The sequence below is a fragment of the Rhinolophus sinicus genome, linkage group LG04, assembly GCF_036562045.2.
Source record: "Rhinolophus sinicus isolate RSC01 linkage group LG04, ASM3656204v1, whole genome shotgun sequence".
NCBI classification, from domain to species: domain Eukaryota; kingdom Metazoa; phylum Chordata; class Mammalia; order Chiroptera; family Rhinolophidae; genus Rhinolophus; species Rhinolophus sinicus.
In genome coordinates, this window is record NC_133754.1 from 141,851,601 (window position 1) to 141,868,546 (window position 16,946).

Here is a 16,946-nt window from a genome sequence, read left to right on the forward strand (position 1 = left end):
TGAAAAATTAAGAAAGAAATAAGAAACTCATCTGAGTGGAGAATAGTAATCTGAAATACTCTTCATCACTCCTTGAAAAGTAGCTAATCCTACAAAATGAGTATATTCGTCTCGTGGTGTTTGTATATGTAACTTTGACTTTTCCTTGAAAAGGATCATAAAGATCCATGACATGCAATAATAAGTGGTCATTTTGATGAGTGTGGGACTGCAGGGCTGGTGATTGAGCCTAGCGTACCACCTAGCACCTACATCTCTCTATCAATGGTGTCATTGTTCTCTACTTACCATCTGTGCATGCACTAACTTACAAAGTGTTAGAAACTTGGTTTCATTATTAAAAAAATGTCCCCACAGTAGAAACTTGAACACTCTGGATATTGAGTGATGTTAAGGATTTATTACTCCTGCTTTGGGATGATAATGATGTTGTGAATATTTTTTTAAAAAGAGTCCTTGTCTTTTAGGAATGTTTACTAAATGCAGTAGTTATGGATGACCTAATACATATTTACAGGTGATGTACTATGACGTCTGGGATTTGCATAAGTAATCTTTAGGGAGGAGAGTGAGTAGGGCTGTAGACAAGACTGGCCAGGAGCTGAGAGTTGCTGAAGTGGGCCATAGGTGATGGGTACACAGGAGTTCATGAAACTGTTCTCTCTACTTTTGTGTATGTTTAAATTTTCCATAATAGAGTCTTTTTTTATAAGTTCCTGAAATGAAGACCCACTGCTACTCATGAAAGTAAAATGATTTAAGAATATGACAAGTTTTATTAATTGAATATGTCCCCTACTGATATAAGTGATTAGTTTTGTGAATATGGTATAATTAAGGGCTTAAAGGGTTATTGAAGTTTTGGGTCATGCAAGGTTGTGGGAGCCACATGAGACTGTCCGAATGTAATATCTTTGGGATAATGATAGTTCTTTTGAATCCAGCACCAATCGTTGTCGGCCTGTATCATATTTAGCATCTCTGACACTGAGGAGGGCGGGGAGGGTGTGAATGAGTGTCTGTCGACCTGAAACTCTTGTTCTACTGTCACTGGCTTTTCTTGTTAAACAGTGAGATGCACTACATACAACTATGGTGAAAGGCTGTAACAGGTCCTTTAGCCAAATGGAAAGGAGGGTGTGGTCCATCGTCAACTAGAATTTTGTGAATGTAGACTCACAAAAGCTTATGCTTTTGATTTATTCATATATAATCTTTCCTCTGTTGTTCTTTGTACTGCCACTAATAATAATAATGATAATAATACTATAACAATAATAGTCATTATTATTTTTTTATTATAGTAATAGCTAATAGTGGTACAGCCTTTCCTGTGCCGTCTTATTGGGCAATGAGAAAGGTGACTTTTGCAAGGTCACACATCTAATGTATAGTTAAGCCCAATCTGAATCTGGTGTCTCTGACTATGTGTCCCATAGTCTATATATGTTACAGCACAGACGTATTTTTCTAATGCTGAAATGTATCACATAGTGCAATTCCTCCATTTAACAGATAATTTGTCCATTTAACTAATGCTCACGTGATTATGTCATGTTAGGCCTACGTCTACTTCGTTACCCCCCACTCTCCACCTTCACTTAAGTCCGTTGAATGGCTAGGGGCTTCTCTCAGAGAGTTGAATTTGGGGTTCATGTGAGGATACGAGACACCAGGAAAGGCAGTAATGGGCTGTGGAGGCAGAAGCAGGCTGAAGGAGGCTGGTGAAGCTGGGGAGGGCAGGGCAGAAGCTTAGCCAGTGACTCTGGGGCCCTCGCTTTATCTAGCTTGGGGTCAGCATCATTTGCTCTTTGGAGTCCAGACCACAATTGCTGGCTGCGTCTGATCGAGGATCTGGAGGGGCCCATGTGTGTAGAGGGTTTGACAAATCCTGATTCAGCTCCCGAACAGATTATGAGATCCTTGAACACGGGGACCATACATTACCCAGCTCTGTGTGCCAGAGGCAGCCTTGGGCCTAGCCAATGGGCAGGGCATCCCCGTGACTTAATGAGAACTACCTCTGACGCACCAAACCATTTCTTGCCTAAGCTAATCAACAAGTTGAAATTTTTACAATAACTAGAGTCCAAGGCAGGAATGGAAATGTAGCATCCAGTTTCATCTAGAACTTTGAAGTGACCTGCTCTCACCATAAGTTGCCAGCTCTGCTATGGAATTATGCAGTCTTCAAGGATAAATGAAGCAGGGAGCAGATAACTGTTACCGACAGCCCCAATTGTCCACCAATGGCCTTTTACAGTATTCTTCTAAACTTCTACGTGGGAGACTTCAAAGCCACGTGGATGGCCCGCCCACTAAGTGCTTCCTGTTCCCCATGTCTCACTCAGCCAGACCACATGGTGATTGTGTTGCTCCAGAGTCAGAGGGTTTTTTTTAAAAAAATGATTTTAAATTTATGGCATGTTTATGAATTAATAAGTAGGAATAATAGAGCTGCTTTGATGAACACATAATTCAAAACCAAGAGTTGTGTTTCCTGTAGTCTCGCGAGGCTCAATATCCTCTTTCCCTTGTTGCACAGTAGCAAGAAAATCCCATTTCTTGCAGATGAGTAATTATGACAATGTTACAATGGTTGTCCTTGCAAACGCAAGGTACTCCATAATTAAGTGGAGATGAGAAAAGAAGCTTTGTTCTGAGATTTGCCCAAAAGCAAGTTAACTTTTCAACCTAAGTTAAAATGGTAGGTTGACCCCTCCCACCCCCAATTTAAAATGTTTTATTATATAATACATTTGCATGTACATGTCGAAAAAGTTATTTATTAAAACATAAAGTTTGAATTACATGTTTTCTTGGAATTCCCAAAGCACTCAGTTCATGGTTTAAAGACCATGGAAATGCAACTGTGAACTTAAAGACCCAAGCAGGGCCACCCTATGTGTAAAATTATGGGATTTTTAAAGTACCACAGGGTATTTTAGCACTTTTATAAGCTTTCACAGGTTTCGTGAGTGTGAAATTTGTACAGTTCAGTCCTGAGACTCTGGAAGTGCTGAACAAACACTACTGATTACTGTTAGTGATACTACTTTATACTTATTATCGTTCCATGTTACATATTATTTAAAAAGTTCTGTGTCATTATATAATTTTTGAAAAAGCTTGGGGGGAAAAATTGATCTTGTATTATACCAGCTGAAAGAACCGAAACTGCAGTAGGCAATTGTTGGTTTCCCAAGGGAATGTAGAGACTCTGGAGACCACAGGAAGTAGATGGAAGATGCTGGGCTGTCAGGCCAGGCACCTTGACTGACATTTGCCCGTTTAGAGGGTGTTCCTGCCACATGAATAGCTTAATTGAGATTTAATTTACATATCCTACAATTCACCCATTTAAAATGTACAATTCAGTGGTTTTTAGTATATTCAGAGTTGTACAGCCATCAATTTTAGAACATTTTCATCACCCCAAAAAGAAACCCTGTGCCCATTAGCAGTCATTCCCGGTTCCTCCCTCCGTTCCCGTCCAGCCTTAAATCTCGCCTTTTGCTGTTGTTCTTGGCACTTCCGAACCCCCTTGGCTGGGGAGGGAGGAGTGACCACGCGGTGCCAGGGCTGGGAATGGATCTCCTCAAAGTTCCAGGACTCCCGGCTGAGATCTAATGAGCAAAAACCAACAGTAAACCAAAGGTATTAATTCCAAGTCAAAGGAAAGTAACGTCATAGTTGTGCATCTACCTGTTAAAGAGAGGTCAAGTGCATGAGTTAGATGTTACCAACCTAGTCAGATATTACCTTTATATGGGGCTTAGGAAATTAGCAAGAGTGAAGTTCTTTCTTCTTTTCTTTTCTTTTTTTTTCTTTTCATGTCCTTGACTCAATGTCAATTCAGCAAGAGGTTTTATGACCTTTTTCGTTTTATCAGGGGGCCTGAACATATTTTCTGCTTTCATAAATGGCCCTTTCAACATTAGGTTTTCCTCATGATAAATATAGACTATACTCAGAAAATTCCTGCTTAAAGCTCAAAAAGGCAGTTTAATATTCTGTATGCTGTGGATGCAAATCACTCATTTTGTCTCTGGGGTGTACAGTCTCACTTCTATATTTAAGTATTATGGAATCACGTTTTACCCAAGAGCACAAAAAAATCTGCAAAGTACCGTAGTAAGGATGCAAAAGTCCAAGGAACCAAGGTTAATTTTCCTTGAGTTGTCCAATGTATCAGTTTATTCTAATGCTGTAAATAATTAATAACCAGTGAAATTATAAGCTTATTCAGGATTTTCCAAGGTCAGTGTTAGAACTTCTTAAATGAAAGAAGGGTATATGTTACTAGGAAGAAAACTTGCAGCATAGTTGCTTACAAACTTTTTTTCATGGTTCTTTTTTGGCTATCTCTAGTGAATTATGTAGCCTTCAGGATAGATGGAGCAGGGTGCTGAACAACTTTTATCAGCAAGCCCCAATTTTCTTTTGGGTGTTACACAGAATGCTATACCCTCTAATAAAAGGCCTTGGAATTGTAGTTAAACCGAAAAAAAAAAAATCCTAATTTCCCTGCTGTTTGATCTTTTAGGTCCATTTTAATTTGTTATTCTGGATCAGTTTACTTGTCTGGTTTATCCCCACTTGCCCCTAAATACATCTTGCTCAAGAATGATTTGCGTATGTTGTACTTGGCCGGTATTTTACATTGGTGCTCTAAATTCATGTTTTTAGATAGATGGGCTGTGTCGTGCAGTGGCAAAGGCCATAGGCTCTAAAAGCACACTTCTGAGTTTGCATCTAGTCCCTCTTCAGTTATTTGGAGTGAGGCTTGGGGCTGGTTACTTTCACTGTTGTGCCTGTTTCTCATCTGTAACATGGGGATGATGGCAATTCCTACCTCACAAGGTTTGTGTGAGCATGAAATGAGCTAATCTATGTAAGGTATTTGGAAGAGTGCTTGGTCAACCCGTAGCAAGTGTTATTCTGTAAGATATATTTTGTTCTGAGTAGAAACTGTACATTACTTAAATATACACCTGTATGTATATTCTGAAATGTTTAACACTATCAAAATGGTATACATTTAAATGTTACCTTCAGTATTTTATTGGAGCTATCCAGCACATTAGTGAATAGTTTTCTTATTTATATAATATACATGTCTATGTAATGATCTTTAAAATATGGTACTTTTATATTTGTTTTAGATGTGTTTGCTCCTGAAAATATATTCTTTAAAAACATATATACATATATGTATGTATGTGTGTATATGTATGTATGTATATATACATACATAATATATGTATGTGTGTGTGTGTATATATATATATATATATATATTTATTTATTTAAGGTAACTTTTCTGAAAAATAGACATTCTTAAAAGAAATTCGTCCATTTTTGGCTTTATAAGATCCATACGTAATGTAAACTCAACTTAAAGGGATTTAGTATTTAAATATGTGCGAACTTCCTCTTGATTTGTCAAAGTTTTAACTCAGAAATGGGTATAAATTATGTCAAATAAGTTTTTACGTAAACATTGCTCTGGAAATTGATGCAAACATTTTTGCCTACATTTCTATAGCTACAATCAACCTAAATTCAGCCAATGATAGCTGGTTTGGCAGCTTGAAGGACGCAATTCAGCATCAGCAAGGAGAAGCAGTTTGGGTCTCTGAAGGAAAGGTATGTGGCCTAGATACTCTGCTGTGAGGTGAGAGTTCACGTTTTGAATCTTTTCTCAAGAGGGTAGTGAATGTAGTAAAGCCATGCCCATTTGAAGTGATTTCAACATATGAGCCAATCAAGTTTGAAATTTTATAAATTCTCTGAAAAAGTAATAAAACGAAGGGGCTTTTAAAAGAAAAGCAGAATGTGATATATGCAACCCTACATTCACTTCCTTTTTACTTTTAACGTAGTAACTAGTATTGTGTTCCAAGCACACTAATCAGAGCTTACAAGATCTCTAGCTGAGCTCCACGGCTTACAAAGGACGGGGGAAACTCAGAGTGGAGGTGAGAGGTGAGGTGGAGGGGCATGGAGAACATGGTTAAAAATTAATGGAAAGAAGAAAAATGAATGGAGGTGGAATCATTTGCTGAGAAAGAAGGTTGGCAGAGAATGTGTCCTAGGCATTTGAATAGATGATAAAAGGGCATTAGGAAACTCATATAGGCTTCTAAAATTGGCTAGCTTCTCATCGGTGGATGTAGTTTACACACAGCTGTACTGCAGGGAGGATGCAGAGAGAGAGAGTGTATAATTTCCTGTGGCTTTAGGAGCCTTTGGTGCTCGTCTTCTGTAGTCCCGCTGGAGGTAGCTGGTGAGACTTTAGAGGTACAATTTCATTGTGGAAGCGAGTCAATAGCCAATGAGCTGGTTGAGTCCTCCTAGCCTTGCCCTTTGGGAACCGCATGTTTAGTCAAGGTGTCTAGTATCTCCTGAGCCCTTACAGCGCACTAAGGCTCTGTGCTAGCCTCTGAGGTGACAAGTTGAATAGGACAGAGCTTCTGCCCTCAAGGATTTGAGAATCTGGTGACTGAATGAAGAGGTGTGCAGCACAAGACAGTGTGCATTTATGCCTAGGAGACAAGTACCAGCAGAAGAAGCTTGAGAGAAGCCAGATTCTGGAAGAAAAGCACAACAGTCTGAGGAGTGAGGAAGCGTGACACAGTAGCAGTGTATAGGATGGACAGTAGCAAGGATAGATAGGGTGGAGGGTTCCTAATTTGAGTCCCTGCACAAAAATTAACATAGTTATTTAAAGCCAAGTGATTTCAGGAAAATAAAGGTGACTTTCCTTTCTAGAACATGTCACGGTTTCAGTCACTTGGCTGTGCCCTTGGGAATTTTCTTGAGTCCCCACTCCCATGAGCCAATGGCACACACCACTGACCCTCCGAAACAAATTCCTCTAGATGGAAGGGATGGATGATGACCCCGAAGACCGCATGTCCTACTTAACCGCCATGGGCGCGGACTATCTGAGTTGCGACAGCCGCCTCATCAGTGACTTTGAAGACACCGACGGCGAAGGAGGCGCCTACACTGACAATGAGCTGGATGAGCCAGCTGAGGAGCCGCTGGTGTCTTCCATCACCCGCTCCTCGGAGCCGGTGCAGCATGAGGAGGTGAGGCGAGGCAGGCCACAGGCTGCGAGGCCACGGGCAGGACAAGGAGGTTCTGGTGTTTCACTTGAATTCTTCTCGACAGCTGTTAATTCAAGGTGCTGTAGAAGGTATTCCTAAGGGTTGAAACAGATGACTTGTAGGGAGTCTCATTCCAAGTCAATGCCTGCATGACGGCAGTAGTGGTCCATGGGAAAGCGGGGCAGGAACCAGGCACTGGGAGACGATGAGTGATCGGCACTCCTCACACCGATGCCCTTGGGCGTGAGGGTAACCTGAACGGCCTTATGAGCCGACCGTCCAAATTACAGGTGGAACATTATTTTTTAAATACAATATTGTTGTATTTACTTGTAACCTTTGATTAGGTCTCTCTCTCTCACTCTCTCTGTACTCTTAGATATCCTTGCCTTTTCTTCTCCATCCTACCTTTAACCTTTCTAATCTTGCCAAAGCTCCTGAGTGTTTCCCCATCAGTTTCCTTCTCTCTTGCATTTCAATTTTTGAATTGAGTTCGTAATCAAATATATGCCTGATCACGTAACTATGCATCCACGGGCCAGTGAATAGATGGCTTCTGTGATCCTAGAAATCATATTGACAAGCATTAAGTTAGAACCAGAGCAATTATTAGTTGCACCTCAGAGAATATTGGGATAATGATCTTCATAGGTGAGATTATCCGTATAGTTGGATAATTATTGCTATGGACTTCCCTTTACCCATTTAGCTCATTGCAGTGAATGTTTTTATTCTTTATGAAACTAGTTCTAAAAATTAAGTTGAAGGTGGGGGATAAAATCCACCATGCCAAAAAGTTAGTGTATACCACTGGACAACTTACAGAGAATAAATTAACTCCTCAATGTCTACAGATATAGATAATCTAATGCTTAAAAAATGTTAACAGCTATATGTGACGAAAGAGATTTTAGACTTTAGCTTTAGACTTGTTTTGTACTTTTAATGAAGAGACTACTACAGTGGATGCATCTAGTTGAAAAATGTATCTTAAGCATTTGCTAATGGGAATATGCCTGGTATCTGCCTTTACAGTAAAGAAGCACTGGGTCAGTATCTCAGCTTATACAGGTTATGGACCTCAGATCTGAATTTATGCCAAGTCCTCAGAACTCCAGCAAAGCAGATGAGTGCTCTTTTCTCTCTGCTGGGATGTTCTTGTTGTGCATGAACCTTTATGTCTTGTAGAGCATAAGGAAACCCAGCCCAGAGCCACGAGCTCAGATGAGGAGGGATACTAGCAGAGATCAACTTAGGGACAATAGCCCGCCCCCGGCATTCAAACCAGAGCCGCCCAAGGTACGTGGCTGGGAAGCCCAGCATGGGAAGGAAAAGGAAGCAGACGCCCCTGGAGCTCCCTGCATAGCCAGGGAAGAGCACGCACAATAAGATGGTGTTGAATTATGTTGTTGACTATTTCTCTATTTGAACCTGCCTTTTTGGCCTATTGGGTGAATCCAAAAATTAGAGAAAAGCGAAAAGATAGGAAGGAGGGAATGGAAGGCTTAGGAGAGTGTACAATTTTAGGATTGCTAGTATTTTTTAATTAATTAATTGATGTAGAAAGGGAAGTTTGACAAATACTGCGTGCACAGAATCAGCAATCTCAGAATTTGTTTTTCTTTTTCTGTCCAATTAGAGTTTTCTGCCCACAATCTGAAATAGATGCACCAGAAAATCCTTACTGATGATTTGCTTAAAAAAACAATCACCACCATTGCTTACAATGCCTCTTGTTATGATGGCAGCTTAATTGATTTTTTAAATAAATCATTATCCGGAACAGAATCAGTTATCAGAACACATGGGTGTATGTCATATGATTCTTTGTCTCCTCTTTGAATCAAAGCTATGACTAGAGTTTTTACCTTACAACCCAATCAAATTTCTCCATTTAACTCAATCTTTTAGAGGAGAAGAAAGTAAGAATTGATTGTGTGAGCTATCAAATGTAATTAGTGACCTCATACAATATATCAGTGAAAATTTACAAGCAGGCCTAGGATCGAAGTGTGGAGAGAGAGTGGCTGTTAGCATGATGTGCCCTCCCCACTCCCCACCCCAGTCTCATTCATGACTGGACTTGGGCCTCACCTCCAGGCCAGGGCATGTGCCCTCAGTGTGGTGTGAACTCAGGGACCCACTCTTCCATCCTGAAGCCTGACTTGTTCTGAGGTCGTCTTCCAAATTCGAATTTCCTCCAGTATGCTATAGTGCTGGCCTACCTCTAGCACTTGCAGGGCTCCCAGCACTTCCTCAGCATCCTCTGCGTTTCCAGAGCTCTTCATACTCTTCTGTAGGCCGTGAGGTAGGGATCAGGATGCCCGCCCAGTGGCTGTTTGCCCTGCTATATTTGATTCTTTGTCGGAATGGTATTTGTTGACCACCATTGGAAACTGATCAGGAAATGGAGTGTATTAAATCACTAATATAGATGTGAAAATAAACTGAAAGCCCAAGGTAAAAATATGTCATTGCTCTCTGCAGGCCAGAACCCAGAACCGAGAAGAGTCCTTTGACTATTCCAGGTCCTACGAATACAAGTCAAACTCCCCCCCAGCTGTTGTTGGGAACGAAATTCCCGGCGCATCTGCCAAGAGTCACCCTCCTCCTGTTGCAGCGAAACCTGCCTTTGGCCGGTCTATACTGAAGCCCTCCACTCCCGTCCCTCCTCCGGAGAGTGAGGAGGTGGGAGAGGGCAGTGAGGAGCAAGATGACACACCCAAGTCTGTCTTGGGGAAAGTGAAAATATTTGAGAAGATGGATCACAAGGCAAGATTACAGAGAATGCAAGAGCTCCAAGAAGCCCAGAATGCAAGGGTAATTGTTTGTACACCACTAGGTTATCTTAGCGCGTCAACAGTCAGTGTTTTAAATGGACTTCATTTCAGTATAATGATTCACAGTCTGTTTTCCACTGCCACCGACATAAAAGGGATGTTCACATGCATGACACCAAAGGCACATCCTGTGCGTGTCATTTGCAGATTGTCAGGCTATTTGTGCATCCCTGTTTCTTCCAATCAAGAAAGCCTCACACGATAGGTGAATAAGATTCTGCTCTTTGTACTTCAGAACTTTATGTCATGTTCTGGAATGTGTGACACGAGAATCAGTGCCTCTCAGGAGTTATTGTTTGTTAAAACCTTTGGTATGTTTGTTCACGGAGTTCTAATCTGCTCCCAGAATTGCCATAGTAGAAACCAAGCAAACCTTGGATTCTACAATTGATAGGTCCATAGATTGTACTTTCTGATACTATTTGTATTTTTGTACCATGTGCAGATATAACCTTTCAAAAGTCAAAGAAGAATTTATGTAAAGGTCTGTGGAGCATATTGTGCCCAGTGGACATGGGAGTTTTCTTCATTTAAGTTTGTCACAACATCAGCAGGGCTTCTTAGCATTTTTCTTTCTTTCTTTTTTTTTTTTAGTGTGGTAAAATATGTTCAATATAAAATTTCCCATTTTAACCACTTTTAAGTATTCATTGGCATTAAGTACATTCACATTCTTGTGCAACTATCATGTTTCTCTGAAAATAAGACCTAGTAGGACAATCAGCTCTAATGCATCTTTTGGAGCAAAAATTAATATAAGACCTAGTCTTATTTTACTGTAATATAAGACCTGGTCTCATATAATATAATACAATACAATACAGTATTAGGACTTATATTAATTTTTGCTGCGAAAGAAGCATTAGAGCTGATTGTCCGGCTAGGTCTTATTTTCGGGGAAACAGGTATCTCCGTCATCCATCTCCAGAACTTTTTCATCCTCCCCAACTGAAACTCTGTATCTATTAAACTATTAAATGGTTATTCCCCATTTCACTCCTGCCCCCATCGGCCCCTGGTAAACATTCTTTTTCTTTTTTTTTTTTTCTGTGTGATTTTGACTGCTTAACAACCTCATATAATGGGAATCATACAATATTTGTCCATCTGTGACTGGCTTCTTTCACTTAGTATAATGTCCTCAAGATTCAGCCATGTTGTAACATGTGTCAGAATTTCATTGCTTAAAACGTTTTTCCTTTTCGACATGTACCCCTGGACATCACACAGCAGCATGGAAACTAGAGCGTTGCTTCAGGTTTTCTTCTTCTCCTTGAAATGGCATTGGAAAATGGGACCAGCAGAAAATCAACAAGTTGACTATCTAATGGTTCATTCTTTCCCTCTTATTATTTTTTTTCTTAATCACCACAGATTGAAATTGCTCAGAAGCATCCTGATATCTATGCAGTTCCGATCAAAACCCACAAGCCAGATCCTGGCCTGCCCCAGTACACAAGGTAAGGGCTGCTTGGCAGGTAAAGGTCTATAAGAGGGGCTTTCCTAGGACTTGGACTCCTAAGAATTTTTTTTACCTGCATTTCAAAGTAATATTTTTTTTATTTGTGGTTAACTTATTTATTTAGACAAATTTAATTGTAAAGATTAGAGAATCAAAATTTCATGGTAATTTTGCTTGTGTGCAAAAACTCTGACAAAGTGTAATCATTGATATTTCAAGTCAGTTCCCTTTGACACATTGGAGCACAGATATGTGAAATTGTGTAAGGATAATAACACATGAGCAAAATTCCTGGGGCCTAGACCTGTTTTGTTGCTACTGTTTCCGGGCTCATAGCCAAGCTCCTTAATTCCTTTCCATCACTTAGCAAAGTCAGGCCACTTGTGCTGAACGGTGGTCTGAAGGGAGGGTAACAATCCATTGACCGGTATTGGTAAGATGCTGCATTTAAAAAATGCTACATAAGCACTAGGAATTACCACAGCATCTTCCTGTTGAGGTTTTACACTGGATAATTTCCTGCTTCCGAGAATAGTAAACAAATAAGTAAATAAATCACATTTCTTGTGGCTATTTTGACTAGAAGCTAGAGTGTAGTTTTACAGCAATGGAAAACTAACGGCAAATATCTCTACCAATTGAACTGTGACACTTGTGCCAATGAACTTAGAGTTGGAGAGCCCCCACCCCCTGGGTCTAGCTAGGGAATACTTAGGTTAGGGAGCACCTTGCTGGCTTCCTCCCTCACTACCCAGGTGGGCATCAGCCTTGACCTATTTATTCCCATCCCCACTCCCATAACTGTGAAACTGAATTGGGGCCAGGAGTGTCCCTGGGTTGTCAGTACAGGGTGTGGCTCAGGGATAAGCCATCTTGGGTGATTGCCCACTGAGCGTTTAGCCCTCTCAATGTGTTTTTTAGTTCCAGACCCCCTGAGCCACAGAAAGGTCCTTCCAGACTCTATCAAGATGCCAGAGGAAGCTATGGAAGTGATGCGGAGGAGGAAGAATACCGCCAGCAGCTGTCAGAACACTCAAAGCGCGGTTATTACGGCCAGGCATCCCGGTACCGGGACACAGAATTGTAGGCATCTGAGAACTGACTCTTATGTACCCCGCTGCTGCCACCTCAGAGCAGCACACCTGCGGAGCCACGGGATGTTCTTTCCAGTTAAAATGCACTGTGCAAATGTGGGACCTTGAGCTCCCATCCAGGGGACAGCCAATGCAAATTCAGAACTGATGACTCTATTTGTGGGACTGGGTCTGGGGAGATTATGGCTTTTTTGCTCAGAATTCAGAGAAACACTACAGTTTGATACTGTTACCTGCTTCAGTGGACCAAAATCTGTATTAATTCTGTTTGCATATTTTTAACATGTATATTAAGAAGTAATAACTATTTTTCCTCATTAATAGCTGTCTGTCTTCAAGAACTGTTTCAATGTGAGACAGAATGTAAAAAAAGGAATAAAAATACTGTCGGACTCCAACTAAATTCAAAGAAGTATTTTATTACAACTCTATAAGTGCCTTTGATGAGAAGTGTCTTAAATTTTCTTCCTTTGAAGCTTTATGCAAAGCCATAATGGACTATAAAACCTTTTGACTAAATTTTTGTACCAGTTTAATAGCTATGGTTTCCTCTGCACTGTGTCATCTTTTCAAGGCATATGTCTTTGTAATATTTTCCACAAATTCTGACTGTATATATAAGAGCTATTATTGGTAGTTTGGCTACCAGTGCTAAACAGCTTGAAGACCAAGATATAAGTATAGAAATTTTGTTTGTATAAAACTATGTGCTCCACAAAAGCAGATACTCAAGAAAACCACATTTTATTTCCAAAAGTGTGTGTATTGACAACAGTTTTATAATTTAATAAAAAGGAGGACATTGCAATCAATTAATTTGCTTTGTGTTGGATTTCTACACTAATTCCTTTGCCCCTCCCCCCTTTTTTCCACCTCCCCCCACCCCAGTCTGGTTCAAACCATTGTTTCTCAGTCTAGTCGTGTAGGACACAGCTCCCTGGCCCAGGCTGGTATTATGAGCCTTGCACTTCCCCTGGCTGAGGCAGTTGGTCGTCGGCCTTGGTTGGCAGCTCCCAGCAGCTCCCAGCAGTTCACACCAACTTCTGGCTGCTCACGGCAGCCCAGCTCCAGGGAGAGCTGTTGTTCACAATCTTAGCTGTAGAGGGTGCAGCTCACTGGCCCATGTGGGAATCGAACCAGCGACCTCTTTGTTAGGAGCATGGCGCTCCAACCACCTGAGCCACTGGGCTGGACCCTAATTCTTATTTTTAAATGTAACTTTTATTTCACTTACTGATCATAAAAGTGAGAACATGCCCACTGCTGAACATTGGAAAATGGAGATACAGGAAAAACAAAAATTACCAATAATCCCATTTCTCGTAATTTTGGTTCATTCCCTCCAGTTATACAAAGATTGCCCCCAAAATGTATACACATTTTAAGAAAGGAAAAAAACAGTATTAAAATTGTAATAGTCAATACATACTGATAACAAAAGATGAATACAAGTCATGTTTACTTCCACAATTAGAAGAGGTGCTCAAAGTGGTTACCATCAGCGTAATTTTAATATAGCTGTTTTCCTTTCTTAAAATGTGTATACATTTTTTTGGTACCCTCTGTATATTTGTGGATGTCTGTTTGTGTTATATTTGGGGTAAACTGTTTGCAGTTTCTTGGTTTTTCTATTTAACATTCTATTATGAACATTGCTCTCAGGTAGTTAAAACTCATGCAAACATCATTGCAAATAACTAGAATAATACATTGTGTGACTGCTTCATCAATGGACTGCTGCTATTATTGGCTGTTTGTATTGTTTCTAGTTTTTTCCCTCTTTCACATGAAATATGCCTCCATAATGGTATATAATCCATTTTTTAATATCAATGATCAGCATTTCAATCCTTTCCTGCAGGTAGATTTCTCAGAAGTGGCATTACTGAGCAAAAGCATAGGAACATTTTTAAGGCTCTTAATGTTTATTGCCAGATTGCTTCCTAGAAAAGTTGCATCAATTTATACTCCCACATTCACTCTTTAAAGCCTAAAATATATTTAGAATTTAAGCAAGACAGCCTAGGATGTTAGGCTTGTATGAATCAAAAGTATACCGGATTTAGGAAAGGAAAAGAGTCTTGGTTCCATTAAGGGTCTTTTACAATATGAATTGACATAAAGGCGTAAAGCTTGTGTTTTAGTCGAGTTAGAAATTCAGCTTACTCATAACTGAGTTACATTATAAATACATCCTCGGTTGTGTCTCTATCAACCTGGGTGCTGAAATTCATGAACCCTTTAGTGCAGAACCTTGAATTTCTGAGCAGTCCTCAAGGCACTGACTCAAATCTGCATATCTGTAAATGAAAGGCACTTCTGTGGATAGAAAAAAACACGATGATTAAATATGTGATGATTTAATTTGCTTATGTACTTCGAATACAGGAATGAGACCTTTTGCAAACGCAGGGAGGGAAGGAGAGGAGGCTTTTCAGCAGGAGCTGGGCTGTCATCTGGATCCAGCACCTTTTTGTGATACCTCAAGTGGTGCACAATGTCCCCACAGAGTGCCGGAGAGACCACCAGTCTCTGTCCCCCCACTTCTCATTCATATTCTGCTTTGTTCAGGGAAGGATTTCAGGCTGCCTACAATGTATGTGTAGTACAATTAAGGAAAAAATAGGAGTTAGGCATATGAGGAAAGGGAAAAATAACAAAATAAGGAAGCCAAAGCCGGTGAGGGTGGTAGTCACTGCTCTCCGTCCGGCGCCTGCTGTTCGGAGGCCAGTGTGGGGCACAAGATTTGACAGACGCGATCTGATTGAGGATGTCCCCAAGGGGAAAATTGTTGGGCATTTTCTCCCCTTCCTCATTCTGTTTGTCCTGTGAGGTCTTAGGTTGCATCATGCAATCATGGCCACTTACTTGCAAAGGTGATTTTGGAGGTCTCTTACTGTGTTCTTTCATGTAGGGCAGTTCCACTCAGTGAAGGGCCACTCAGTGAAAGTTCTGGAGAAAACACCCAAAGCTGCAGTATAGAATCGCCACTCTGCACTGTGACCTAATCTAGGGAGCAGTTCTGGAATATCTAGGGTCAACACTTCCCAAATAGCGTTATGACAGGAATGAAGCCCCAAGGTAAACATGTACCCACAATTCTGGAAAATCCTTTTTACTCAAAGATTTTGAGGCGGAAGACTAGCTCATACAGCAGAATGCAAACCTCCCACTAATTTATAAGATAAAACATTGTACATTTGAAATTTTGCACTCTCAGCGGGTCTCTGGGCTACGTCCTCCACCCTCCCTCCCTCCACCCTGTCTCCCGAGAAGTCTGGAGTCTGCATTGTAGTCATACTTCGCAAGCAGAGAAGTGTTGCATAACTTTCCGTCCATCCTTCACTTTACTGTTTCTGTCAACCCCAATTTTGTTTGGTGAATGAACAGCAGTAATTTGGGGGCTGGGCTGGGTTTAAATTTGGGTAGCAAACCCCAAGACCAGGCTTTGAATGTAAGTCATTTGGGGAATACAAGGAAACTGCAGTGGGAGACCAGACTTAATCTCCCCAAGAAACGCAGGTGAGCAGGTGAATGGGATAAAATGTGCCTCCCAGTTTTCCCAGCCAGGCAGCTGGGAGCTGGGCTATTTGTTCACCAGTTGGCTTCAGGCTTTGAGGGCAGTTCTGCGCGTGCGTGTGTGCTAGCCTGCCCTCCTGTCCGCCTGCCTGCCTGCCGGCCTGCCTGCCTGTGTTGGTCGGGTTGAGGGTGCCCTCACCCCACTTCTTCAAGAAGAGAAATGTGCATGGCCGTTGAAAGACTGGAACCCCCAGGGGTCCAAGACCTGGGGAGAGGGGCCTCGATGCTGATTGGGCTGTGAATCTACTGAGTCCTCCAGGTGAGAGGTTTATCTGCATAGGGTCATAGGCCAGGAGAGACAGGAGAAAAATTAGAGGCTTATTTTCTAGGGCAAGTGGAGGGGGGCGGGGCTGGGGAAGCTTCCATACCTGTATTAGTTACGGTTTTCCAGAAAAACAACCAACAGATGTATACATACAGAGAGAGAGAGAGAGAGAGAGAGAGAGATTTTAAGGAGTTGGCTTGCATGATTGTGGAGGCTTGGTAAATACAAAACCTGCAAGGAAGGCCTGTGGACTAGAGACCCAGAGAAGACTTGCAGTCTGAGTGTAAATGCTGTCTCCTGGCAGAATTCCTGCTTTGCTCAGGGAAGGTCAGTCTTTGTTCTATATTCAGGCCTTTAACTGATTGGACAAGGCTCACCCCCATTGGGAGGGCAGTCTGCTTTACTCAAAATCCACGGATTTAAATGTTAATCTCATCCCCAAAACACCCTTCCAGAAACATCCAGAATAACATTTAACCAAATAATCTGGTCCACTTGGCTCCCCCCAGCCAAACTGAGACAAAAAATTAACCATCACAATACCCCACCCCGTTTACCTCGTAAGCCACCCTTGCAACTGTACTTTTGTCC

At 41.2% G+C, this 16,946-nt stretch overlaps 1 protein-coding gene across 16 annotated transcripts in view; it reads left to right on the forward strand.

Moving 5' to 3' along the window:
* Positions 1 to 13,323, forward strand: part of TJP2 (tight junction protein 2) — a 112,449-nt gene extending 99,126 nt beyond the window's left edge. For 9 of the 16 annotated variants that reach the window (XM_019730483.2, XM_074330519.1, XM_019730492.2 and 6 more), the window contains 6 exons: positions 5,549 to 5,649; positions 6,885 to 7,097; positions 8,304 to 8,414; positions 9,603 to 9,935; positions 11,330 to 11,415; positions 12,339 to 13,323. In XM_019730483.2, coding sequence (XP_019586042.2) covers positions 5,549 to 5,649; positions 6,885 to 7,097; positions 8,304 to 8,414; positions 9,603 to 9,935; positions 11,330 to 11,415; positions 12,339 to 12,504 — 1,010 coding nt within the window. In that variant the 3' untranslated portion in view covers positions 12,505 to 13,323. The remainder of the gene's footprint in view (positions 1 to 5,548; positions 5,650 to 6,884; positions 7,098 to 8,303; positions 8,415 to 9,602; positions 9,936 to 11,329; positions 11,416 to 12,338) is intronic. The other 7 variants (XM_074330522.1, XM_074330523.1, XM_074330520.1 and 4 more) reach the window with 2 other exon arrangements.
* Positions 13,324 to 16,946: the final 3,623 nt, after the last annotated feature.